Source organism: Pan troglodytes, chromosome 3 (genome assembly GCF_028858775.2).
Source record: "Pan troglodytes isolate AG18354 chromosome 3, NHGRI_mPanTro3-v2.0_pri, whole genome shotgun sequence".
NCBI classification, from domain to species: Eukaryota; Metazoa; Chordata; class Mammalia; order Primates; family Hominidae; genus Pan; species Pan troglodytes.
Window position 1 is genome coordinate 154,588,653 of NC_072401.2, and position 24,106 is coordinate 154,612,758.

The following is a 24,106-nucleotide window of genomic DNA, read 5'->3' on the forward strand; positions in this document are numbered from 1 at the left end:
TCAGGAGGCTGAGGCAGGAGAATGGCTTGAACCTGGGAGGCGGAGATTATAGTGAGCAAAGATTGCACCACTGCACTCCAGCCTGGGTGACAGAGGAAGACCTGTCTCAAAAAAAAAATAAGTGGCAAGTGTTGTAGCATGTAAACACAGGTCCTTAAATAACAGTAGGTGTTCTTGGGTTTTTGTGTAAATACAACAGATATTTGTATAGCTAATTTTGCTGTATTAACCTTCCTCTCTTATATAGGGCATGCTTATAGCACTGGTTCTACCTGGCTGCACATTAGAATCACCTGGTGAGCTTTTAAAACTATTTTAAAAGCATAGTGGCCATTCATATGGGTCCTGACTTGTAGATGTGTATTCATAGCAGCTTTACTTACGAGAGCCCAAAACTAAAAAAAGTCCGTCATTAGGTTAATGACTAAAGAAATTGTGATATATACATACAATGAAATATTCCTCAGCAATACAAAAGGAATGAACTACTGATGCATGCAACAACTCTTGATTAATTTCAAAAGATTAAAATTATGATCTCTATGGAGAGGCAGAAAGCTCCCCTGGTAGTTCTGAGATGCAGAGGGTTGATAATCGTTGGCATGTACGAATGGAATATTCCATTGCTTCTCAAGGGGGCTTGCTGTACCCTTTAGGAATGAAGCACCAACTATAAAATCTTTATTAGATATGTGTCATGTTAATTTATCCCCAACTTTGACCCATTGAAAGGATTCAAGAAGCTAGTTCCCAGCCTTCACTTTTTTGGTTGTACAATATACTAGCTCTCTAGGTAAGTTCTATGCTCATATTTTTAATTTTGCATTACTCTTCATGTTACAAGGCTAATTCTGCTTTTAAAGTACATTCTACGTACAACTCAAGAAAATCACCCATTATAAATGCACTCTTTCTGTTAGCACTAGAGCAGTAGTCATGGTCATGTAAGAGTATTTGCTCAGCTTTGATCTTCTCCTTTAACATGATTGTGGATTTAGAATGTACTTGAACTTAACAAGGAACAACCCTAAAAAGGCACATGATTTGATTGTTGCTTTGTAAAATAAAAAAATGAATAAAATGTTCAGCTTTTTGTTTATGAATATAATAGTGAATCTCACCTTCTATTGGTATGCAGGTTTGGTACATGACGATGCCTTTAGATCATCTCCAAAAAAGTAACATCATAATTGTATTGTGACATCCATATGTATTGGATTTTTAAAGATTGTTTCCAAAGATTCAGCTGTACAGAGTGTGTGTGCCTAATACTTTTCTAACTTGGAAATAATTCAGTGGTGGCTAAAGCTGGCTTGTACTGCCTGCAAAAGCTGATTGGTAAATTTTCAAGAATTTGTAAGCCAACTGTTAAACACAGCCATTATTTTAAAAATTATGTAGAGTTATTATTAAATACATATATTAAAAATAAAAGTAATACCTCCTCAAACTTAGTAGTTCCTAAATATGTTACCGTCTTTTACTGTTATCTGTGCTCTTAAAGTTGTGTCTGTGGTGTTTCTGTGGTAGAAATACAATATGATGTTGTGCTGCTGTATATCTCTTTCTACTATACGATGGTGTGCTGGCCAGGCATGGTGGCTCACGCCTGTAATCGCAGTAGTTCGGGAGGCTGAGGCGGGTGGATCATGAGGTCAGGAGATCGAGACCATCCTGGCTAACATGGTGAAACCCCATCTCTACTAAAAATACAAAAAAAAAAAAAAATTATTAGCTGGGTGTGGTGGCGGGCACCTGTAGTCCCAGCTACTTGGGAGGCTGAGGCAGGAGAATGGCATGAACCTGGGAGGCGGAGCTTGCAGTGAGCCAACATCACGCCACCGCACTCCAGCCTGGGCTACAGAGCGAGACTCTGTCCCAAAAAAAAAAAAAAAAAAAAGATGGTGTGCTATTCCACATCTCTTCCTACTATATGATAGTGTGCTGCTGCGTATCTCTTTCTACTGTATGACAGTGTGCTGTGCATATCTCTACTATATGATGTTGTGCTGCAGCGTATCTCTTTCTACTGTATGATGGTGTGCTATTGCATGTCTCTTTTTCCTGCCTCTGGATTCAGTGAGGTCACGTTCGAAGCTTGAAATTGGCCACTGTAGAAGTATTGGCACCATGGAAATGGACAACAGCCACATGCTAAGGTTAAGCCTTTTTTTTTTTTTTTTTTTAGTTTGGAAAACTGGTTGTTAAACATTTACTAGCACACCCACTCTGGAGACATTGTTCTTTATTCAATGAATGCCTTCTGTGTGCCGGCTACCCTTCATAAGTGCTTTGAATAAATCTTTACTTAATTTCCTCAAGTATTATCCGATATGTTTCTTAATATTATAGATGAGAAAAACAAGATTAAGTAATGAAGATCAGAAAGCAGCTGTTATATTGTACAGCTGGGATTTTAACCCAAGTCCAAAGCCCTTAGTCTTCTCATTATAGTGTGTGGTGTCTCTGAGGCTTTGGAATAAGTTTTATAGAAGAGAGATCATTTGAGCTGAGCCTTAAGTTATGGGCAGGATCTTACTAGATATTGAAGTTGGAAGAATATTTCAAGCATTGTGAACAATTTCAGCAAATGTTCATAGATATCAAAGTACATTTCATGTTCCAGAAATGATAAGTAGTAGATTCAGTAATAGAGGATATCTAGAAGAGTAAAGTTAAAAGAAGTGAAGCCCGAAAAGTTGATTGGAACCTATTGTGAAGGACCTTAAATAGCCTCAACCTTAGAACAAAAGAGATTGTTTTTATTCCTAAAGGACATAATTATGTCCCAAAGCATTTTGTATAATTATTTTGGTTGTCTAATTTGAATTTAAATTCAATTTCAATTTAAAGCATGAGTGAGGTATCATGTATATTTTTTGTCCAGGGAGATAACATGGAGCTTTTGGTTTGGGGCCTTATTCTGCTGATTTGTATGTTGGCTGTTAATTTTCAGTGCTATAATTAATGGTTAGTAAATGATGTTCCCCAAAATGGGTCATTCTTTGTAGGGAAGAAAATGAATAGATAATAGTTGCAATGTTTGCATATCTTTTGGCAAATGAGTATTCTTATTACCTACTTTACGGCATAAAGTAGTATTGGTTTATCATTGTCTTTCTGATTTTCAGAACATCGGTTTTTTATTTAAAGTCACAAACCCGGAACAATACATAGTTCCATTGCTGTAATTTTTTCTGCTGTATCTGCATCATGAACCATTTACTCCCCTTACCCCCAGAATCTTTTTTGCAGTATCTTCTGCCTTTTGTTGTTGTTGTTTTGAGATGAGGTCTTGCTGCGTCAGCCAGGCGGGAGTGCAGTGGCACGATCATGGCTCACGGCAACTGTGACCTCCCTGGGTTAAGCAATCCTTCCACCTCAGCCTCCTGAGTAGGTAGGACCACAGGCACATGCCACCAAGCCAGGCTAATTAAAAAAAAGAAAAAAAAGTACAGACAGGGTCTCCCTATGTTGCCCAGGCTGGTCTCAAACTCCTGGGCTCAGGCCATTCTCCCTCCTGGCCTCCCAAAGTTCTGGGATTGTAGGCGTGAGCCGCCCCGCCTGGCCTTCTCTGCCTTTTAATGTTCCACACGATTCTTCTCTTGAGTTCTTTTGTCATTCTTAACAGTTAATGCCATCCACATCCCTAAAGTGATGATTTCCAGGTTTATGTTTTCAGCCTGGAGCTCTAGACTTGCATTTTGAAATTCCAAATGAACTGGTGGACTTGGATACCCCACAAACATTCTCAAATTCAGAATGTCTACACTAGACTTAATCTCTGGCCTTTCCAAGCCAAATAAACCTCTTGCTTTCCTTATTTTGGTGAGTGACATGTTTATCTTTCTAGTTGCCCAAGCCATAAATGGGAAGACAGTGAGAAGAGGTAGGTCATTCTAGATTCCTCCTCCTTTTTCATTTCCACAATCCAGTTACTCTGTAAGTCTCTTATTTCTGCTTCCTTAATATCTGTTGAATCCACCTTTTTTCATTCCCACAACTTTGATTCCAGTTGTTATGATTTATTGACTATATTGTAAAATAGTCTTTCAAATAGCTTTTCTGTCTTTAGTCTGTGATGCTTTCCTTCAGTCTAGCCTCCCACCAGGCTGTTTAAAATACTGTCAGCCCTCCCTGTCCATGAGTTCTAATCCATGGATTCAGCCAACCTTGGATTGAAAATATTTGAGGGGGAAAAACAATAAAAAATAATACAGTGTAACAGTTACTTATATAGCATTTGCATTGAATTAGGTATTACAGATAATCTAGTGATGATTGAAAGTGTACAGGAGGATAGGCATAGGTTATATCCAAATACTACATCATTTTATATAAGGGCCCTGAGCATCGGTAGAATTTTGTATCCATGGGATGGGGAGTGTGGGCTGGGGGGTCCTGGAACCAGTCCCCGACAGATACCAAGGGATGACTGTAAATTGATCAGACTCCTCTTGCTTTCTTATTCCTTTCAGTTTTTTGTTTGTTTTTATGCTTCTCTACTCTGCGTTTTTCCTCTCCTCCTCTCTTCCTGCCTTTTCATTTATTATTTGATAATCTGAATATTTTTAATGTTGATTATTGGAATATTTTTATTTGAATTCCATTTTTATTTTTCTGATTACTTTTTAGCTGTACTTCTTTGCATTATACTTTTAGTGGTTGCCATAGGAGTACAGTATATATCCTGAAATTTTGTAGTCCACTTACAACTAATAATGCACTGCTTCACTTGAAATATAGAAATCTTACAACCTTTTAGGTCCATATTTTCCTTACCTTTCCCCTGTTTTTTGATAATAATTGTTATAGATATTATATCTTGATACGTATTAAGCCCCAGAAGATAATCTTGTAACATTTTCTTCAAGCAATTATGTGGATTATAAATAAATTAAGAGGAAAAGGCAAAAGGGAAAAAATAGGGTTATTTTTTGTATTTACCAAGTTATTTACCATTTCACTTCCTCCTCCTTCTTTTCTGAAAATCCACCTTTCTCTCTGATTTCATTTCCCTTCAGCCTGAAGAACTTCCTTTAATATTTCTTGTAATGCAAGTCAAGTCTTGGTTTTGTCCAAAAATATCTATTTCTCCTTTATTCGATATAGAATTCTAGGTGGACAGTTTTCTTTTATTCTTCTTCTTCTGTCTTCTTTCTTCTTCTGCTTTTTTTTGTTTGTTTGTTTCACTCTGTCACCCAGGCTGGAGTGCAGGGACATGATCATAGCTCACTGCAGCCTTGACCTCCCTGGGCTCACGTGATCCTCCCACCTTAGCATCCCAAATAGCTGAGACCACAGGTGCGCACCACCATGCCTAGCTAATGTTTTTTGTATTTTTTGTAGAGATGGGGTTTTGTCGTATTGCCCAGGCTGGACTTGAACTCCTGGGCTCAAGCCATCCACCCATCTCAGCCTACCAAAGTGCTGGGATTATAGATATGAGCCACCACTCCTAGCCAGTTTCTGTCTTTCATCACTTTAAAAATGTTTCAGCTCAGGTGCATTGGTTCATGCCTGTAATCTCAGCACTTTGGAAGGCTGAGGTGGGAGGATCATTTGAATCTAGGAGTTTGAGACCAGCCTGGGCAACATAATAACACCCTGGTCTCTACAAAAAATTAAAAAACAAAAAATTAGCCAGGCATGGTGGCACACTGAGGTGGAGGATTGCCTGAGCTTGAACAGTCAAGGCTGCAGTGATTCATGATCACCCTATTGCACTGCTAGCCAAGGGCAACAGACTGGGACTCTGTCTCAAAAAATAAATAAGGTAAGATAAGGTAAGGTAAAGGTAAAAGAATAAGCAAAAGTAAGACTACAACTTTCCCCCTGGGTACCCTGGCCACTGCTGGATGCACAGCATGGATAGCACTTAGCTCAAAGCTAAAAGCCTAGGAGACGGAAAGTTACTTGCATAGATCCCTGTTTCCATTCTGCAAGTGAGCACGACCTCCCCACCAGAGTTTCTGTTTACTTTCTGATACTTTCAGGGGATTTCTTTTTAAATTGTGTTCAGTTTTGTAGTTGCATTCTTGCAGGTGTGGGGAGGTTCAGTAGGGTCTTTGTCATCAGTCTCAGAAGCAGGAACCTGTGTTCTTTTTACCTGTCCTCAGAAGCCCCCTGTTATGTTTCTCCTTCTACCTTACATGCCATTCTTTATGAGTTTTTTCTGCTAGTGCCTCTTCATTTCCCTGTATCTCAGATTTTGGGATATCCCAGAGTGTAGTTTTTAGATTCTTCTTCTTCTTCTTTTTTAATCTCTACAGACTTTCTAGGGCAGGAGTCAGGCCAAATCCATGCTCATTCATTTGCATACTGTCAGTGGCTGCTTTGGGATTGCAACAGCAAAATTGAGTAGTTTCAACAGAGACCTTATGGCCCACAGAGCTTTAGATATTTACTGTATGACCCTTCATAGAAAAAAGTTGTTGACTCCTGTTCTAGGTGATCTCATCCAGTCAGAGATTTAAGTGCATTTACACACTGATGTCTTCTAAATTTCTTATTCCAGCTTCAAGCTTTTGTCTGGACCTCAGGCTCATAAATCCAGTAACCTACTTACCTTCTTCGCTTGCATATAATAGGCTTGTAAACTTTGATATGTCCTAAACTAAATTCTTGATATTTCCCTTACATTGTGCTCTTCCCCCAATCTTGTCCAATGGCAATTCCATCTTTCCAGCTATTCAGGCCAAAACTCTTGAGAGTTATCCCTGACTTCTCATTTTTCCTTATCTCACATCTGTCTGTAAGGAATTCGTGTTGTCTTTACCTTCAGAATATACCTGTAATCTGACCACTTGTTTACATCCTCAGCTACTGTTCCCTTACTCCAAGCTACCTATCATCTCTTGCCTAGACTATTCCAGTAGGCTCCTAATTGTTCTCCTTCTGCCTGTGCATGATTATTGTTTGATTCCAACACAGCAGCAAAAGAACAGTACTTTAAAAACCTGAGTCAGATTGTTTTACCCCACTGTTCAAAACTCTCAGGTAGATTTTCATCTTACTCAGAATAAAATCCAGAGTTCTCATGATAATTTTTGAAGTCACACACCTTCTTGCCACTGGCTGTCTCTCTGCCATTTCCTCCTTTTCTCCCCCTTGCTGTCTTCCCTCAAGCCACCTGGCCTTCTTGCCATTCCTTGAAAAGCTGAGCATGATACCACCTCCTGATATTTGTACTTACTGTTCTCTCTGCCTGCAGTGTTGTAGCTGTCTTTATGACTTACTCCCTCACTTTATTCAGGTCTCACAAAAATATACCTTTTCTGTGGTTTTCCCTGACCACCATATCTAAAACAGCACAAGTGTGAACACATATACACATACATGACCATGAACATTTATGACTATATGACATGTATATTTGTTTGTTTTTCCCAACTAGAATGTAAGCTCTATGAGAGCAGGGAGCTTTGTCCGTTTTGTTCTTCACAAAACATCACAAAATATACTGTATGTCTGAAATTGTACCTAGCACATTATAGAGTTTGATAAATTAGTTGGACTGATGAATGTGTGAGTGAGCAATCACCATTCTAGCCAAGTTGCTTTACTTGCAGTTTCTAGAATATATGACTCTTTTTCCACTCTCCTTCTTATTCCTCCTATTGAGGATCTCTCCTTTACTATATTCGTAATCTGTTATCGTACAAGATTTAGCTTAAATGTTACCTCTGTTAAGTTTTTCATCTTATTGCTCACAACATTGTTTCCCTCTTTGTGCTCACAACACTGATTATAATTTTTTATCTGCCAAAAACACTTTAAGTTTCTAGAAGGCTAAAAACTGATTTATATTTCTGTTTTATCTCATGCACATTGCCCACAATAGTAGGTATATAGTAAATACCTGTTGAATCACCAGCTGTTTTTAGGAGGAGTGAAGTAGAACATAATAGTGTAATTTGAAAAGGTAGTGATTATTTAGAGAGCTGGATGTTAGTCTTCCTAATTAAAGTCCAAATACTAGTGTGTGTATATCTCTTATTTGCAAGGAACAGAAACTTAACTCCAGTAGCCACAAATAATCTAGATGTAGTGTGAGAATGCAGTGACAGGAAGGAAAATAGGTATTTCAAAAATGCCAAGACCATTAAATGGAGAAAGGATAGTCTAACAAATCATGCTGGAAAACTGGATATCCACATGCAAAAGAATGATGTTGGACTCTTACCTCACACCATATACAAAAATTAACTCAGAATGAATCAAAGACCTAAATGTAGACCTAAGACTATAAAAGTCTTAGGAGAAAACAGGAAATGTTTTCTGACATCTGATTTGGCAAGGATTTCCTGGTTATGAAACCAAAGCACAAGCAACAAAAGTAAAAATAGACAAATTGGACTACAAAATGAAAAACTTCTGTGCATCAAAGGACACAACAGAGTGAAAAGGCAACCTATAGAATGGGAGAAAATATTTGCAAGTTATGCATTTGATAAGAAGTAAATATCCAGAATATATAAAGGACTTGTATAACTCAACAACAACAAAAACCCCCTAACAACCCAATTTTAAAATGGGCAAAGGACTTGAATAGATATTTCTACAAAGATGATATACATGTAGCCAACAAGCATATGAAAAGATACTCAATATCATTAACCATTAGGGTAATGCAAATCAAAACTACAATGAGATATCACTGTACACTTATTAGGATGGCAGCTATTAGAAAAAACAGTAAATAACAAGTGTTGGTAAGATGCAGAGATTGGAATCCTTGTGCACTGATGGTGGAAATGTAAAATGATGCAGCTGCTATGGAAAACAGTATGGTGGTTTCCCAAAAAATTAAAAATAGTTCTTTTTTTCCCCAAGATGGCAGACTGGAGACATTGTTAGCATGCCTGTCCCACTTGGAAAGACAAAATAGTGTGTAGAAATTCACACTGTGAACATTTTTCCAAGAAGCAACATAGGAACTTAACAGAAAAACTGAAACTACAGACCCTCTGAAAGAAGCAGCAGGCAGTAGCCTACACCATGAACCCAACAGAAAACGGTGTCTCCAGAGCTTGGGAAGGGGAGAGACAGCTGCCGTGACACACACTCCCACTGGGGAACCCAGTAATCCAGGCCATGAGGGGAAGGCTTTAACCCTGTCCAGCACTGGAGCTGATTTAGTGAGCAGTGGGGAATATATGGGAAGGAGCGGCATCAGGATGGGCTTTGCATGCACGCCCAGACTCCAGCAGGGATGGAGGGAAGCCATTCCCTATCACAGGGGACCTCATGTCAGCTAACTCAGGCTGAGGTCACAGGTTGAGAGAAGCTCCCAACTGAGATTTGTGCTATAAACTTGAGTGAGGATGAACACCATTGGCCAGGATTAAGGGAGGAACAGTAAGTGTGCTGTAGCCACAGGAACAGAAACTGGGCACTCCTGCTTCCACAGACTGGGAATGGTGTTTCTCGGAAACTGTGATTTCTGTGTCTCTGAATAGGTTGGTGGCCTGGGGGCAGTTTTGCCTTCCAAATGTAGGCTGCCTAGGACCTAGCTGGCTGCTGCTAGCAGAACACTATGGATTGTGAGACCTGCCTTGCCAAGTGCATAGGAGCTGAGTGGGACTTAGTGCTGCCTGCAACCCCTCCTTCCCACACAGATTCTTTCGTACAACAAAAGCATGTGCGCTTCTCCCTGGAACATTACCCCAGCAGCCAGGAAACTACCTTCTGAGCACAAGGTGCTGCTGCTTGTGCTCGTACCTGGGGAGCCAGAGAAAGGACTTGCCTGACCCAGCCCCCACCCAGCTTTGCTCCTTCACTTGCCCTGGTCGTGTAACACAATGGGCAGGGGCCTTTGGGAATGCCATGGCCCTGCCTGTTACCTGAGGCAGCAGAGTACCTCCCCTGGGTAACATAAGGCAAACACAAATTCCACCACTACCACTGTAGCTGGTGCAGTTGCAAGTGCTACCTCCTGGCTGATGGACAGCTGGCACAGCCCCGTTACAGCATCTGCAGGCACAATAACACAGCACTCAGGAAAGAGAAAACTGTGGCATGACCTCAACTATTGCCATCGCCTGCATCACCCTGGCTAACTAGAAGGCCTTCAGTCTGTTCATGTACCCAGTACATTACTGCTATGCTGGCATTTCAGAAAGGCAACACACTAAGGCTCTTTACAAGGAAATCTCAATCTACGTCACTTCCCTCCCACCCCCATCGGAGCTGCTGCTGGTACCTGCTGCTGGGAGACTAGAGGACAGGTTACGTCACTGAATCTATTGCAGACATTGCCCAGCACCAGCCTGGAGTATGGCAGCTTCACTGGGCAGCTACACCCAGAGGAGCAGCAGGATTCACAGTATGGCCCTCAGGGACTGCTACTCCTAGGGGAAGGGAGTGAGTGAGTGAGCCACATTAAGGGAGTACCCCGTGGGACAAAGGAAACTAGACTGCAGGTCTTGAATCCATGAATTTTCTACTTGGGGGAAGTTTCTTTCAGCAGAGGCACAAGTGCAGTTCTGGGCTTGGTAGAGAAAGTGCAGCTCTACCTCAACAGTCAGGCAGCCCTGGTGCTCCTGAAGGGTCTTGGAGAAGGAGATTACTTCTCCCTCTTGCCCACCACTGCAAACATAGCTACAGCTTCTCCTAGGGAGCTCATTGCAGGTGCCTCTTTAGACAGCATTTCTGGAACATTTCAGGGTGACTACATCCACATAGGAGGAGTGCCTTCTAGATTCAGGTTTGCATGAGAGGTGGAGTCACAACTCCTCTGTATGTGTAACATCAGCATTCCTGTAGATGAGAAGAGGTGCCTGTTTGTGATCTGAATAGCTGGAACACTGGGTCAAGAGTGTGATTGGGAGGTAGACTGCTTTCCTGCTGGCTTGGAAGAAGAGCTGTGGTGGCTCCCCCACCCCCAAAGAAGACCTCAGTGCATTTCACCGAGAGCTTCCACAGCCACTTCTGTCAAGGCTGGGACCTCTGCCCACCATTGCAGTATTGCATTTACCCACCTGTCTTTGCTGCGGCCAGTTTTTACCCATGGGCACCTCCTACTGGCATAAACCCTGAACTGTTCAACCTGGTGAATAAAATACTGGGGAAAAAAATTTAGAAAGTGCACACTACTGGGGAACAATAAGCTTCATGAGACCTCTGCCATTCCAGCCCCACAGGAGACAGTGAACCTTCTCACACACTGTATTAGTTTGTTCTTACATTGCTAAAAAAACTGTCTGAGACTGGGTAATTTATAAAGAAAAGAGGCTTAATTGGCTCATGGTTCCACAGCCTGTTCAGGAAGCATGGCTTGGGAGGCCTGAGGAAACTTACAGTCATAGTGGAAGGTGAAGGGGAAGCAGGCACATCCTATATGGCTGGAGCAGGAGGAAGAGAATGAAGGGGGAAGTGCTACACACTTTGAAACAACCAGTTTTCATGAGAACTCACTATCGCAAGAACAGCAAGGGGGAAATCTGCCCCCATGATCCAATCACCTCCCACCAGGCTCCTCTTCCAACATTAGGAATTACAGTTCAGCATGAGATTTGGGCAGGGACACAAATCCAAACCATATCACACACCCAGCACATTTCTCCTGCAACTAGCATCTGGCAAAGCCATCACACAAAGACTCTACATAACCAAGGAACTCATACAGAGTCTTCACCACTGAAAGCACCCGGAGCTGAAGCTAAGTGACAGTAAACTACAAACATTTAAGTCACATGCTCAAGGGGGAGAAAAGGAAATTTTTAAAAGAACCCAGTACAATAAAAAATAAATTCAAAAAATAGTTAGAAGAAATAGTCTGCTCACATGAGAAGGAACCAGAAAACTAATTCTGGCAATATGAAAAAACAGAGGGAGAGTCACCCCCAAGAGATCACACCACTTCTCCAGCAGTGGATCCAAATTAAGATGAGATCTTTGAAATACCAGATAAAGAACTCAGAAGGTTGATTATTAAGTTACTGAAGGAGATACAAAAGAACAGAAAGGCGAAAACCAACATAAATTTAAAAAACAATTCAGGATATGAATGAAAATTTTCTAAATTGATATTTTAAAGAAAAACCAACCAGAACTTCTGGAAGCGAAAGACATATTTAGGGAACTACAACATGCAGTGGCAAGCTTTAACAATAGACTAGACCAAGTAGGAAAAAGAATTTCAGAGCTCAAAGACAAGACTTTTGAATCAGCCCAGTCAGACAAAAATTATGACAGAAGAATTAAAAGAAATGAACAAAGTCATTCGGAAATAGGGAATTATATAAAATGGCCAAACTTAACAATTATAGGTGTTCCTAAGAGAAGAAAAAGAAAAAAAAGAATTGGAAAACTTATTTAAGGGAATAATTGAGGAAAACTCCCTGGCCTTGTTGGAGATTTAGACATCCAAATAAAAGAAGCTTAAAGAACTCCTGGGAAACTCATTGCAAAAAGGACATCACCAGAGCATATAGTCATCAGGCTATCTAAAGTCTGCATGAAGGAAAGAATTCCTAGAGCAGTTAGACAAAAGCATCAGGTAACCTATAAAGGAAAACAGACTAACAGCAGACTTCTCAGCAGAAACCTTATAAGCCAGAAGGGATTGGGGTCCTATCTTTAGTCTCATTAAACAGAATAACATCCAGCAAAACTAAGTTGTATAAATGAAGGAGAAATAAAGTCTTTCTCAAGACAAGCAAATGCCAAGGGAATTTGTCAATACTAGACTAGCCCTACAAGAAATGTTAAAAGGAGTTCTAAATCTTGAAACAAAAGGTTGATACACATCAGAATAGAAATTTCTGAAGGCATAAAATTCACAAGGATTTCATAAAACAATAATACAGTGAAGAAAACAGTCACTAGGTAACAACATGATGATCTATTTAAAAGATACAGATTGGCAGAATGGATAAAAAAATTGCAAACCAAGTATCTGCTGTCTTTAGAAGACACAGATAACACATAAGGATTCTTACAGACTCAAGGTAAAGGGATGGAAAAAGATTTCACACAAGTTGAAATCAAAAGCAAGCAAGAGTAGCCATTATATCAGATAAAACAGACTATAAAAGCAACAGCAGTAAAAAAAAAAAAAAAAAAAAAAGACAAGGTCATTATATAATAGTAAAAAGTTCAACAAGAAAATGTTACAGTCCTAAGCATATATGCATCTAACTTTGGAGCTTCCATGTTTGTAAAGCAATTACTGCTAGACCTAAGAAAAGACACAGACAGCAACACAAAAATAGTTTGGGACTTCAATACTCCACTGGTGACAGTAGACAAATCATTGAGGCAGAAAGTCAACAAAGAAACACTGGAGTCAAGCTACACTGTAGAACAAATAGATCTAACATATTTATAGAACATTCCACCCAGGAACCGTAGAATAAACATGATTCTCATCAGCACACACAACATTCTCCAAGGTATATCACATGACAGGCCACAAAACAAGTCTCAATAATTTTTTAAAAATCAGAATTACATCAGGTATCTTCTCAGATCACAGCAGAATAAAACTGGAACTCAATTCTAAAAAGAACCCAAAACCATACATAGACATGGAAATGAACAATCTGCTCTTGAATGTTGTCTGGGTTAACAGTGAAATAAAGATGGAAATTTAAAAAGTTTTTGCAGTGAATGATAACAGTGAAACAAGTTTTCAGAACTTCTGGGATACAGCAAAAGCAGTGCTAACAAATGTATTGTGCTAAACACCTACATAAAAAAATATGAAATATTATAAATTGGCAACCTAACATCACACCTCAAGGAACTAGAGAAACAAGAACAAATCAAACCCAAAGCTAGCAGAAGAAAAATAACAAAGAACATAATTAAATGAAATTGAAACAAAAAAATACAAAATATCAATGAAAAAAAAGCTGGTTCTTTGAAAAGATAAGCAAAACTGATAAACTACTCACTAGATGAACCAAGAAAAGAACACAGAAGATTCAAATAATCTCAATTGGAAATGAAAATGGAGACATTACAACTGCTGCCACACAAATACAAAACATCATTCGAGACTACTGTGAACACCTGTTATGCATACAAACTAGAAAATCTAGAGGGAATAGATACATTCCTGGAATCATACAACCCCTCAAGCTTGAATCAAGAAGAAATAGAAATCCTGAACACATCAATAACAAGCAGTGAGATTGATTCAGTAATTTAAAAAAAAATAAATAAAACTGCCAATTTTAAGAAGCCCACAGCCAGATGGAGACAGCTGAATTCTACCAGATATTCAAAGAAATGATACCAATTCTGGCTGGGCACAGTGGTTTATGCCTGTAATCCCAGCCCTTTGGGAGGCCAAGGCAGAGATCACTTGAGGTCAGGAGTTCGAGACCAGCCCAGCCAACATGGTGAAACCCCGTCTCTACTAAAAATACAAAAATTAGCCGGGCATGTGGCGTGTGCCTGTAGTCCCAGCTACTTGGGAGGCTGAGGCAGGTGAATCACTTGAACCCAGGAGGCGGAGGCTCCAGTGAGCCGACATCACACCACTGCACTCCAGCCTGGGCAACACAGCAAGGCTCCATCTCAAAAAAAAAAAAAAAAAAGAATTGGTACCAATTTTACTGAAATTTTTCCAAAAAATTGAGAAGGAGGGATTGCTCCCTAACTCATCCTATGGGGCCAGTATCACCCTGATGCCAAAACCAGGGAAGGACATAACAAAAAAGAAAACTACAGACCAATATACCTGATGAACATAGATGTGAAAATTCTTAACAAAATATTAGCAAACTGAATCCAATAGCACATCAAAAAAATAATTCCCCATGAGGCCAGGTGCAGTGTCTCCCGCCTGTAATCCTAGCACTTCGGGAGGCCGAGGCGGGTGGATCATTTGAGGCCAGGAGTTCCAGACCAGCCTGGCCAACATGGTGAAACCCCCTCTCTACTAAAAATACAAAAATTAGCTGGAAGTGTTGGTGCAGGCCTGTAATCCCAGCTACTCGGGAGGCTGAGGCAGGAGAATCACTTGAACCCAGGAGGCCGAGGTTGCAGGGAGCCTTGATCATGCCACTGCACTCCAGCCTGGGCGACAGAGCAAGACTCTTATCAAAAAAAAAAAAAAAAAAAAGTAAAAAGGTAATTCCCCATGATCGAGTGAGTTTCTTTCCAGGGATTCAGAGATGGTTCAGCATATGCAAGTCAATAAATGTGATTCATCATATGAACAGAATTAAAAACAAAAATGGTATGATCATCTCAATAAATGCAGAAAAAGCGTTTGATAAAATTCAGCATCCCTTTATGATAAAAACCCTCAACAAACTAGGCATAGAAGGAACATACCTCAAAATAAAGCCATATGTGACACACGCAACAGCCAGCATCATGCTGAACAAGGAGAAGCTGAAAGTATTCCCCCTAAGGACTGGAACAAGGGAAGCATGCCCGCTTTCACTGCTTCTATTCAACATATTATAGTACTAGAAGTCCTAACCAGAGGAATCAGGCAAAAGAAAGAAACAAAGGGCATCCAAATTGGAAAAGAGGAAGTCCGGTGATCTCTGTTTGCCAATGATTGGATACCTAGAAAGCCCTAAGGACTCCTCCAGAAGACTCCTCAATCAGATAAATGAATAAAGTCTCAGTTTACAAAATGAGTGTACACAAAATAGTAGCACTGCTATACACCAACAACAGCCAAGCAGAGAATCAACTCAGTAACTCAATTCCTTTTACAATTGATATATATATACACACACACACCACACATACATACACACACACACCACACATACATACACACACACACACATACATATACACACACACACTTAACCAAGGAGGCAAAAAATCTTCACAAAGAGAACTACAAAACACTGCTGAAAGAAATAATAGATGACCCAAACGAATGAAAATACATTCCATAAGAATCTGTATTCTGAAAATGACCATACTGCCCAAAGAATCAGTGAAATTCCTATCAAAATATCAGCATAATTTTTCACAGAATTAGAAAAAAAAATCCTAAAATTCATATGGAACCAAAAAAGAGCCCAAATAGCCAAAATCCTAAGCAAAAGGAATAAATCTAGAGGCATCACATTACCCCACTTCAAACTATACTATAAGGCTATAGTAAACCAAAACAGTGTGGTACTGGCATAAAAGTAGATACTTAGAATAATAGAGCAGAATAGAGAACCCAGAAATAAAGCCAGATACAACCAACTGATCTTTGACAATGCATACAAAAACAGAGTGGGGAAAGGACACACTATTCAATAAATGGTGCTGAGGAAATTGGATAACCATGTAGAAGAATGAAACTGGACCCTTGCCTGTCACCACATACAAAAATTAACTCAAGATGGATTAAAGACTTAAGATCTGAAACCATAAACATTCTGGAAGAAAACCTAGCAAAAACTCTTCTGGACATTGGCCTAGGCAAAGAATTTATGACTAAGACCCCAAAAGCAAATGCAAGAAAAACAAAGATAAATAAATGCAACTTAACTAAACAAAGCTTCTGCACAGCAAAAGAAATAATCATCAGAATAAACAACCTACAGAATGGGAGAAAATATTTGCAAATTATGCATCTGACAACCAATATCCGGAATCTACAAGGAACAAGTAATTCCATTAAAAAGTGGGCAAATGACATGAGCAGACATTTCTCAAAAGAAATACACAAATGGCCAACAAACATGAAAAAATGTTCAACATCACTAATCTTCAGGGAACTGCAAATTAAAACCACCGTGAGATACCACCTTACCCCACCCAGAATGGCCATGATTAAAAAGTCAAAAAGTAGATGTTGGCATGAATGTGGTGAAAAAGGAATGCTTATACATTGCTGGTGATAAAACAGTATGTAGAGATCTCAAAGAAGTAAAAGTAGATCTACCATTTAACCCAGCATTCCCACTACTGGGTATCTACCCAAAGGAAAAAAAGTCACTATATCAAAACTGCACATAGGTGTATTGCAGCACAGTTCACAGTTCCAACGATATGGAATCAACCTCAGTGCCCAACAACCAATGAGTAAAGAAAATGGGGTTTATATATACCATGGAATACTACTTAACAAAAAAGAATGAAATAATATCTTGCAGTGACTTGGACAGAACCAATAATGGTAGGCCATTATTCTAAGTGAAACAACTCAGGAATCAAAAAACCAGATACTACATGTTCTCACTTATAAGTGGGGACTTAGCTGTGGGTACACGAAGGCACACAGAGTGGCATAATGGACATTGGAGACTCAGAAGAGGGGAGGGTGGTGGGGAGTGAGGGATAAAAAACTACCTATAGGGTACAATGTACACTACCAGGGTGACGGGTGAACTAAAACCTTAGACTTCCCTACTATGTACTTCATCCATGTGATCAAAAACCACTTGTACCCCTAAAGCTATTGAAATAAAAAATTTTATTTAAAAAATAGAATTACAGTATGATCTAGTAATACTACTTCTGGGTATATATCCAAAAGAATTGAAAGCAGGATCTTGCACACCCATGTTTGTAGCAGCACTGTTCACAATAGCTAAACGTTTGAAGCAACCCAAGTATCCATCACAGGATGAATGGATACATATATGTGGTATATACATACAAGAAAATATTACCCAGCCTTAAAATGGAAGAAAATTTTGACACATGCTACCACATGGATAAACCTTGAAGACATTATGTTAAGTGAAATAGCCAATCACGAAAAGATAAATACTGTACAATTCCACTTACCTAGAGTAGTCAAATTCATAGAAACAAGTAGGGTAGTGGTTGCCAGATGCTGTGGGGAGGTGGAAAATGGAGAGCAATTTAATGGGTTATACTGTTTCAATTTTATAAAATGAAAAAGTTTTGGAGATTGATTACATAACAATGTGAATATACTTAACAGTACTGAACTATACACATAGGTTAAGATGGTAATTTTTATGTTACGTGTTTTTTACAATAATTTTTAAAATCTAGGAACAATTCTTTCATAAGGTCATAATTTAGAAGCAGTGGCAGATTTAGACAGCATTATTACTATTTTTAATTATTTTCAAGAGCAGTTTTCACAGCAAAATTGAGGAGAAAGCACAGAGAGTTCCCCTGTACCGCCTGTTCCCATACATGCACAACTGTTGACATCCCTCGCTAGAGTGGTACATTTGTTAAAATTGATGACCCTACATTGACACATCATCAACCCAAGTTCGTACTTTACCTTAGGGTTCATTCTTGGTGTTGTACATTCTGTGGATTTTGGCAAATGTATAATGACATGTATCCGCCACTGTAGTATACAGAAAAGTTTCTCTGCCTTAAAAACCCTCTGTGTTCAGTCTATTCTTCCTTCCTCACTAACTTCTAGCACCCTCTCGTCTTTTTACTGCCTCTATAGTTTTACCCTTTCCAGAACATCATATAGTTGGAATCATACAGTATGTAGCCTTTTCAAATTGGGTTTTTTGTTTGTTTGAGACAGCATCTTGCTCTGTTGCCCAGGCTGGAGTACAGTGTTGTGATCTTGGCTCACAGCAGCCTCTACCTCCTGGGCTCAAATGATCCTCCCACCCCATCCTCCCAAGTAGTTGGGACTACAGGAATGCACCAGCACACCCAGCTAATTTTTGCATTGTTTGTAGAGACGGGTTTCACTATGTTCCCCAGGCTAGTCTCAAACTCCTGGGCTGAAGCAATCCACTGCCTCAGCCTCCCAAAGTGTTGGGATTACAGACATGAACCACTGCACTTGGCCTAGGTTCTTTCATTTAGTAATTTGCATAAATTTCTTCCATGTCTTTTTGTGACTTAATAGCTTATTTACGTTTAGTGCTAAATAATCTTCCATTTATGTATGTACCACATTTTATCTGTTCACTGAAGGGTCTCTTGATTGCTTCCAAGTTTTGGCAATTATAAATTGTTATAAATAAATAAGGCTACTGTAAACATCTGTGTGTAAATTTTTATGTGGGTAAGTAAGTTTTCAGTTCATTTGGGCAAATACCAAAGAGCACAATTGCTGAATCATATGTAAGAGTATGTTTAATTTTGCGAGAAACTACCAAACTCTGTTTCATAGTGGCTGTACCAGTTTGCATTCCTTCTAGCAGTGAGTGAGAGTTCCTGTTGCTTCACATCCTTGTCAGCATTTGGTGTTGTCAGTGTTACAGGATTTGGCCATTCTAATAATTTTGTTATAGTATCTCATTATTGTTTTAATTTGCAATTCCCTTATGACATATGATGTTGAACATCTTTTCATATGCTTACTAGCCGCTTTACATTGTCTTTGATGAAACATCTGTTTTGATAAAACATCTGTTCTGATCTTTTGCCCATTTTTAGTTGGGTTCTTTTCTTAATGTTGAGTATTAAGAATTCTTTGTATATTTTAGATAACAGTCCTTTATCAGATGTGTTCTTTGCAAATACATTCTCCCAGTCCGTGGCTTGTCTTCTCATTCCTTCATATTGTTTTCTGTGGAGCAGAAATCTTAAATTTTAATGAAGTACAGCCTATCAGTTTTTTCTTTCATGGATTATGGCATTGGTGTTGTATCTAAGAAGTCATCACCATACCCACGGTCATCTAGGTTTTCTCCTATGCTCTCTTTATGAGCTTTATGGTTTACATTTTGCACTTAGGTCTGTGATCCATTTTGAGTTAATTTTTATGAAAAGTGTAAGATCTTTATGTGGATTCATTTTTTGCATGTGGATGTCCAGCACCATTATTCCAGCACCACTGCGGAAAATACAGTCTTTTCACCTTTGCATTGCCTTTCCACTTTGTCAGAGATCAGTTGACTACATTAATGTGGGTCTGTTTCTGGGCTCCCTGTTCCACTGACCTATTTGTCTGTTCTTTCACCAATACCACATTGTCTTGATTATTGTAGCTTTCCAGCTAGTCTTGAAGTCTGGTGATAGACAAGGAATTATTTTGATAACACTTGTCAACTAAAGTTTGTGGATTTTTAAGCTAGTGATCTGTTACCAACCTAATTCTACTCTGCCCTGTGCTCTCATTTGTCTTCGCAGTACTCCAGTTGGAAAAATGGAGCTGCTGTGGTTGAATTAACAACCAAGCTTGGCTTTCTGTAATTTTTTTTTTCCAATTGTAAGTAGTGTTCTATCATAACACTATTTAAGAGGCAAGGATAGTGCCTCTGGTACCTACAACAAATATGTAACTCATTTTCAATTAAGAAGTTTAGGTTAAGTGAAGTTAAAGCAGCCAGATGGAATTTTAAAATTGTATATGTATTCTGATTATTATACAAGTATTTGGTAGGTTGCAATGATAAAAAATATTAAAACGGTGGCTTGTAAGTACTATAAACATGAATACCGTCTTTATGATTTGGTATTAGTTACGGCGCTTTTTTTCTTCTTTTGTTTTAGGAGTCTACCATGGCTCAAGAATCTCCCAAAAATTCAGCAGCAGAAATTCCAGTGACTAGTAATGGAGAAGTTGATGACTCTCGTGAACATAGCTTTAATAGGGTAAGAACACTTTTCTTTCTCTTAATGCAAAGAATCATGATAAGTCTTTAAATGTTGAGATGGAAGTAATAGACAAAATTTAATATAGGATTGTTTTCTTAGATTGGCTTCAGTCAGGAATCTAATGTTATTATATAGGGATGACAAGGAAGGCCATTTTAGTAGTTTGTCAAGATTAAGCTCCAGGCCAGTAAACTATTAGGCTTTGGTTTATTTTCAGTAATTGATCAGCACAAAAGTATGTCTGATGATTTTGGTATCTAACTTTATAAGACTACTTAATTCTGTTTGTAATAAAAAGATTATCCTTTTAAAATTGGCACTAATATCTTTTCTATATATATGTCATTTAGTACATAATTTCTAAATAGCCACTTCTGATTTTGCTGTTCATTTTCTAAAGTGCCATACTTGACTCAGTGGAAAATGATACTCAGGGTGCATTTAATTTTGATCTGTCTCTCAGTTGAAATTTAATTTTATTGCATTTAAATGGGAACACCATGGGTTTGAAGATAATCTGGGTTCAAATTTCAGCTATGCCACATTTCTAGCAGTATAACCTTGAGCCAGTTATTTATTTAATCTCTTCAGGTTTTTGTTTTCTAATCTCTACAATGAATATCTTATTTACTTTCATGAAGATATTAATATTAAATGAGATAATATGTCTAATATAGTCATAGAAATGATAGTGATGGTTATTATTTCTGGAGATACTTGCATTAAACATTCCTTTTTATGACATTTGATGCAAGTGTACAACTTTAAAAACAGAGTTTTCGTATTTTTGAAAAAGTAGTGGTTGAAATGTACTTAAATTATTATGTAGTTTAAATAGGACTCTTTACTCCATGTGTTTAAGAATAAAATCTTTTAGTTAGCAGAAGGTGATAACTTAAATCAGGACTTCTCAGTCTTAGCACTGTTGACATTTTGGGCCAAATTATACTTCGTTGGGTGTATTGGCCTATACATTGTAGGATGGTTAGCACATCCCTGGCCTCTTCCTACTATTTAATAGATGACAGTAGTACCCTGCAGTTATGACAAGCAGATATGTCCAGATATTGCTGAATGTCTCCAGGAGAGGGGAGAAATTCCTCCTTGGTTGAGAATTACTGTTATAAATAGATCAGTTTAAATAATAGTAGAAATGTCCACTGAATTTCATTTATTTTTGCATTAACAGTCTTTTGAAAGGAACTAGTATGTCTTCAAGCTCGAGGTTTATTTTAATGGCAAGTACTTTAACTTGGTTTCTGAGCACTTGTGGTCCAATATAGAGTGACTCATAGAACCAAGAGACTTTTAAATTCTGAGCACACAAAAGAAATTTTCATTTCAGATTTTAGTCTTTCCAAGACACACCTGCATAATAAAGAAACTCAAGTTAGCATCATTAGACTATACCAATTACTTGATAAACTTTTACTAATTTTAATACTAATTATGCCAAGATTCAAGTTAATGATTTCTTCATCTTATTTTTGGTAACAGCTCTTTTTGCAAGCTTACTATGCAAGTATTTACTGAATATCTGCTCTGTACCAGGTACTGGGGATATACAGTGAACAAAAATATCTGTCATCAGGTAGTTGATATTTTAAAAGATAATCTGATGAAAGCTAAGGACCTTTATCCAAGAGTAATGCAATACATAGAAAATGTTGCATTCATGGTTAGGGAAGTCACTTGCCATCTTAAGCCTATTTTTTTTCTTCTTCTTCTTTATTGAGGTATAGCTTCTACACAGCAGAAAGCACAAATGTTAAGTGTACCGCTCAAGAGAACTACCGCTCAAAGATGTAGAACATTTCCAGGACCTCAGAAGGCTTCCTTATGCCCTCTAGGCAATACAACTCATCCCATCCTGGGATAACCACATTAACCTAACTCTATAATCATAAATTGCTTTTGGCTGTTTCTGAACTACCTATCAGTGGAATCATACAGTGTGTACTCTTTTTCAACTGGTTTTCACTCAACATTATGTCTGTGAGATTCAGTCATATTGTTGCTTATAGCAGTTTTTCTATCTTTTTTTTTTTTAATTTTGAGTTCTGGGATACATATGCAGAACGTGCAGGTTTGTTACATAGGTATACATGTGCCATGGTGGTTCGCTGCACCTGTCAACCCATCATCTAGGTTTTAAGCCCTGCATGCATTAGGTATTTGTCCTAATGCTCTCCCTCCCTTTGCCCCCTACCCCCCGAGTATTTCAGTGTTTAAAATTGTAGTATAGTTTTCCAGTGTGTTAATATACCATAGTTTGTATATCCATTCTTCAGCTGATTGTTATCTAGGTTGTTTCCAGTTTATGATTATTATGAATAAAGCTGCTGTGACCATTCTTGTACAGATTTTTTGGTGTACTTGATTATTTGTTTCTGTTGGGTACATACCCAAGAGTGAAATTGCCAGGTCACGAGTATATGAATGTTTGGCAAATGGTTGGACCAGTTGGCAACACCAGCAATGAATGAGAGTTCTAGTTGTTCCACATCCTTACTAGCTCTTCATATTGTCATACATTTCAATTTTAGCCATTCTTATAATGGTATCCCATTGTGGTTATAAAATGCTGTTCCCTGATGACTATGATGTTGAGCACATTTTCATATTCTTATTGACCATTGGAGATTGTCTTTTATAAAGTACTTTTCCAAGCCTTTTGCCCATTTTTCTACTGGGTGTGTGTCTTTTTTTCTAATCTATTTGTAGGAGTTCTTTATATATTCTGGGTATATGCCATTTGTTTGGATGTATATATGCAAATATCTTCTTCCAGTCTATGTCTTGTTTTTGTACTCTATTAATGGCATCTTTTGATGAACAGAAGTTGTTAATTTTAATGAAGTCCAATTTCTCAGTGTTTCCTTCTGTAGTAATTTTTATGTCGCATTTAAGAAATCTTTGCCTACTTCAGTATCTTGAAGACACTTTGTTTCTTCTAAAAGTTGTGTTGTTTTGTTTTTCACACTATGGTCTGTGATTCATCTTGAATTAGTTTTTGTGTATGATGTGAAGTAGGGACCAAGATTTTTCTTCCTCTCATGTAAATATTCAATTGATCAGCACTGTTTTTTGAAAAGACTCTGCTTTCTATACATATGCAAAAAAATTAAATTGGATCCTTATCTTACACCATACACAAAACTAACTCAAAATAAATTAAAAGCCTAACTGTAAGACCTGAAATTATAAAACTTCTAGAAGAAAACATAGGGGAGAAGCTCCATGACATTGGTCTTGGCAATAATTTTTTGATATGATGTCAAAAGCACAGGCAACAAAAAAATAAACAAGTGGGACTACGTCAAACTAAAAACTTTCTGCACAGCAAAGGAAACAATCAACAAAACGAAAAGGCATCCTATGGAATGGGAGAAAATATTTGTAAACCATATATCTGATAAAGTGTTAATATCCAAAATATGTAAAGAACTCATACAAGTCAATAGCAGAAAAACAGCTCAATTTAAAACTGGGGATTTGAGTAGACATTTTTCAAAAAAAAAAAAAGTACAAATGGCCAACAGGTATGTGAAAAGGTGCTCAACATCACTAATCATCAGAGAAATGCTAATCAAAACCTCAGTGAGATATCAGTTCATACCTATTAGGATGA

At 38.3% G+C, this 24,106-nt stretch overlaps 1 protein-coding gene across 11 annotated transcripts in view; it reads left to right on the top strand.

The window, feature by feature from the left end:
- ARFIP1 (ADP ribosylation factor interacting protein 1) overlaps positions 1–24,106 on the top strand; it is a 131,895-nt gene that overhangs the window by 29,161 nt on the left and 78,628 nt on the right. For all 11 annotated transcript variants that reach the window (XR_010156361.1, XR_010156359.1, XR_010156360.1 and 8 more), the window contains one exon: positions 20,371–20,472. Coding sequence is in view for 8 of the 11 variants with exons in the window: in XM_009448419.4 (XP_009446694.1) it covers positions 20,380–20,472 (93 nt within the window). In the remaining 3 variants the exon portion in view is untranslated. The remainder of the gene's footprint in view (positions 1–20,370; positions 20,473–24,106) is intronic.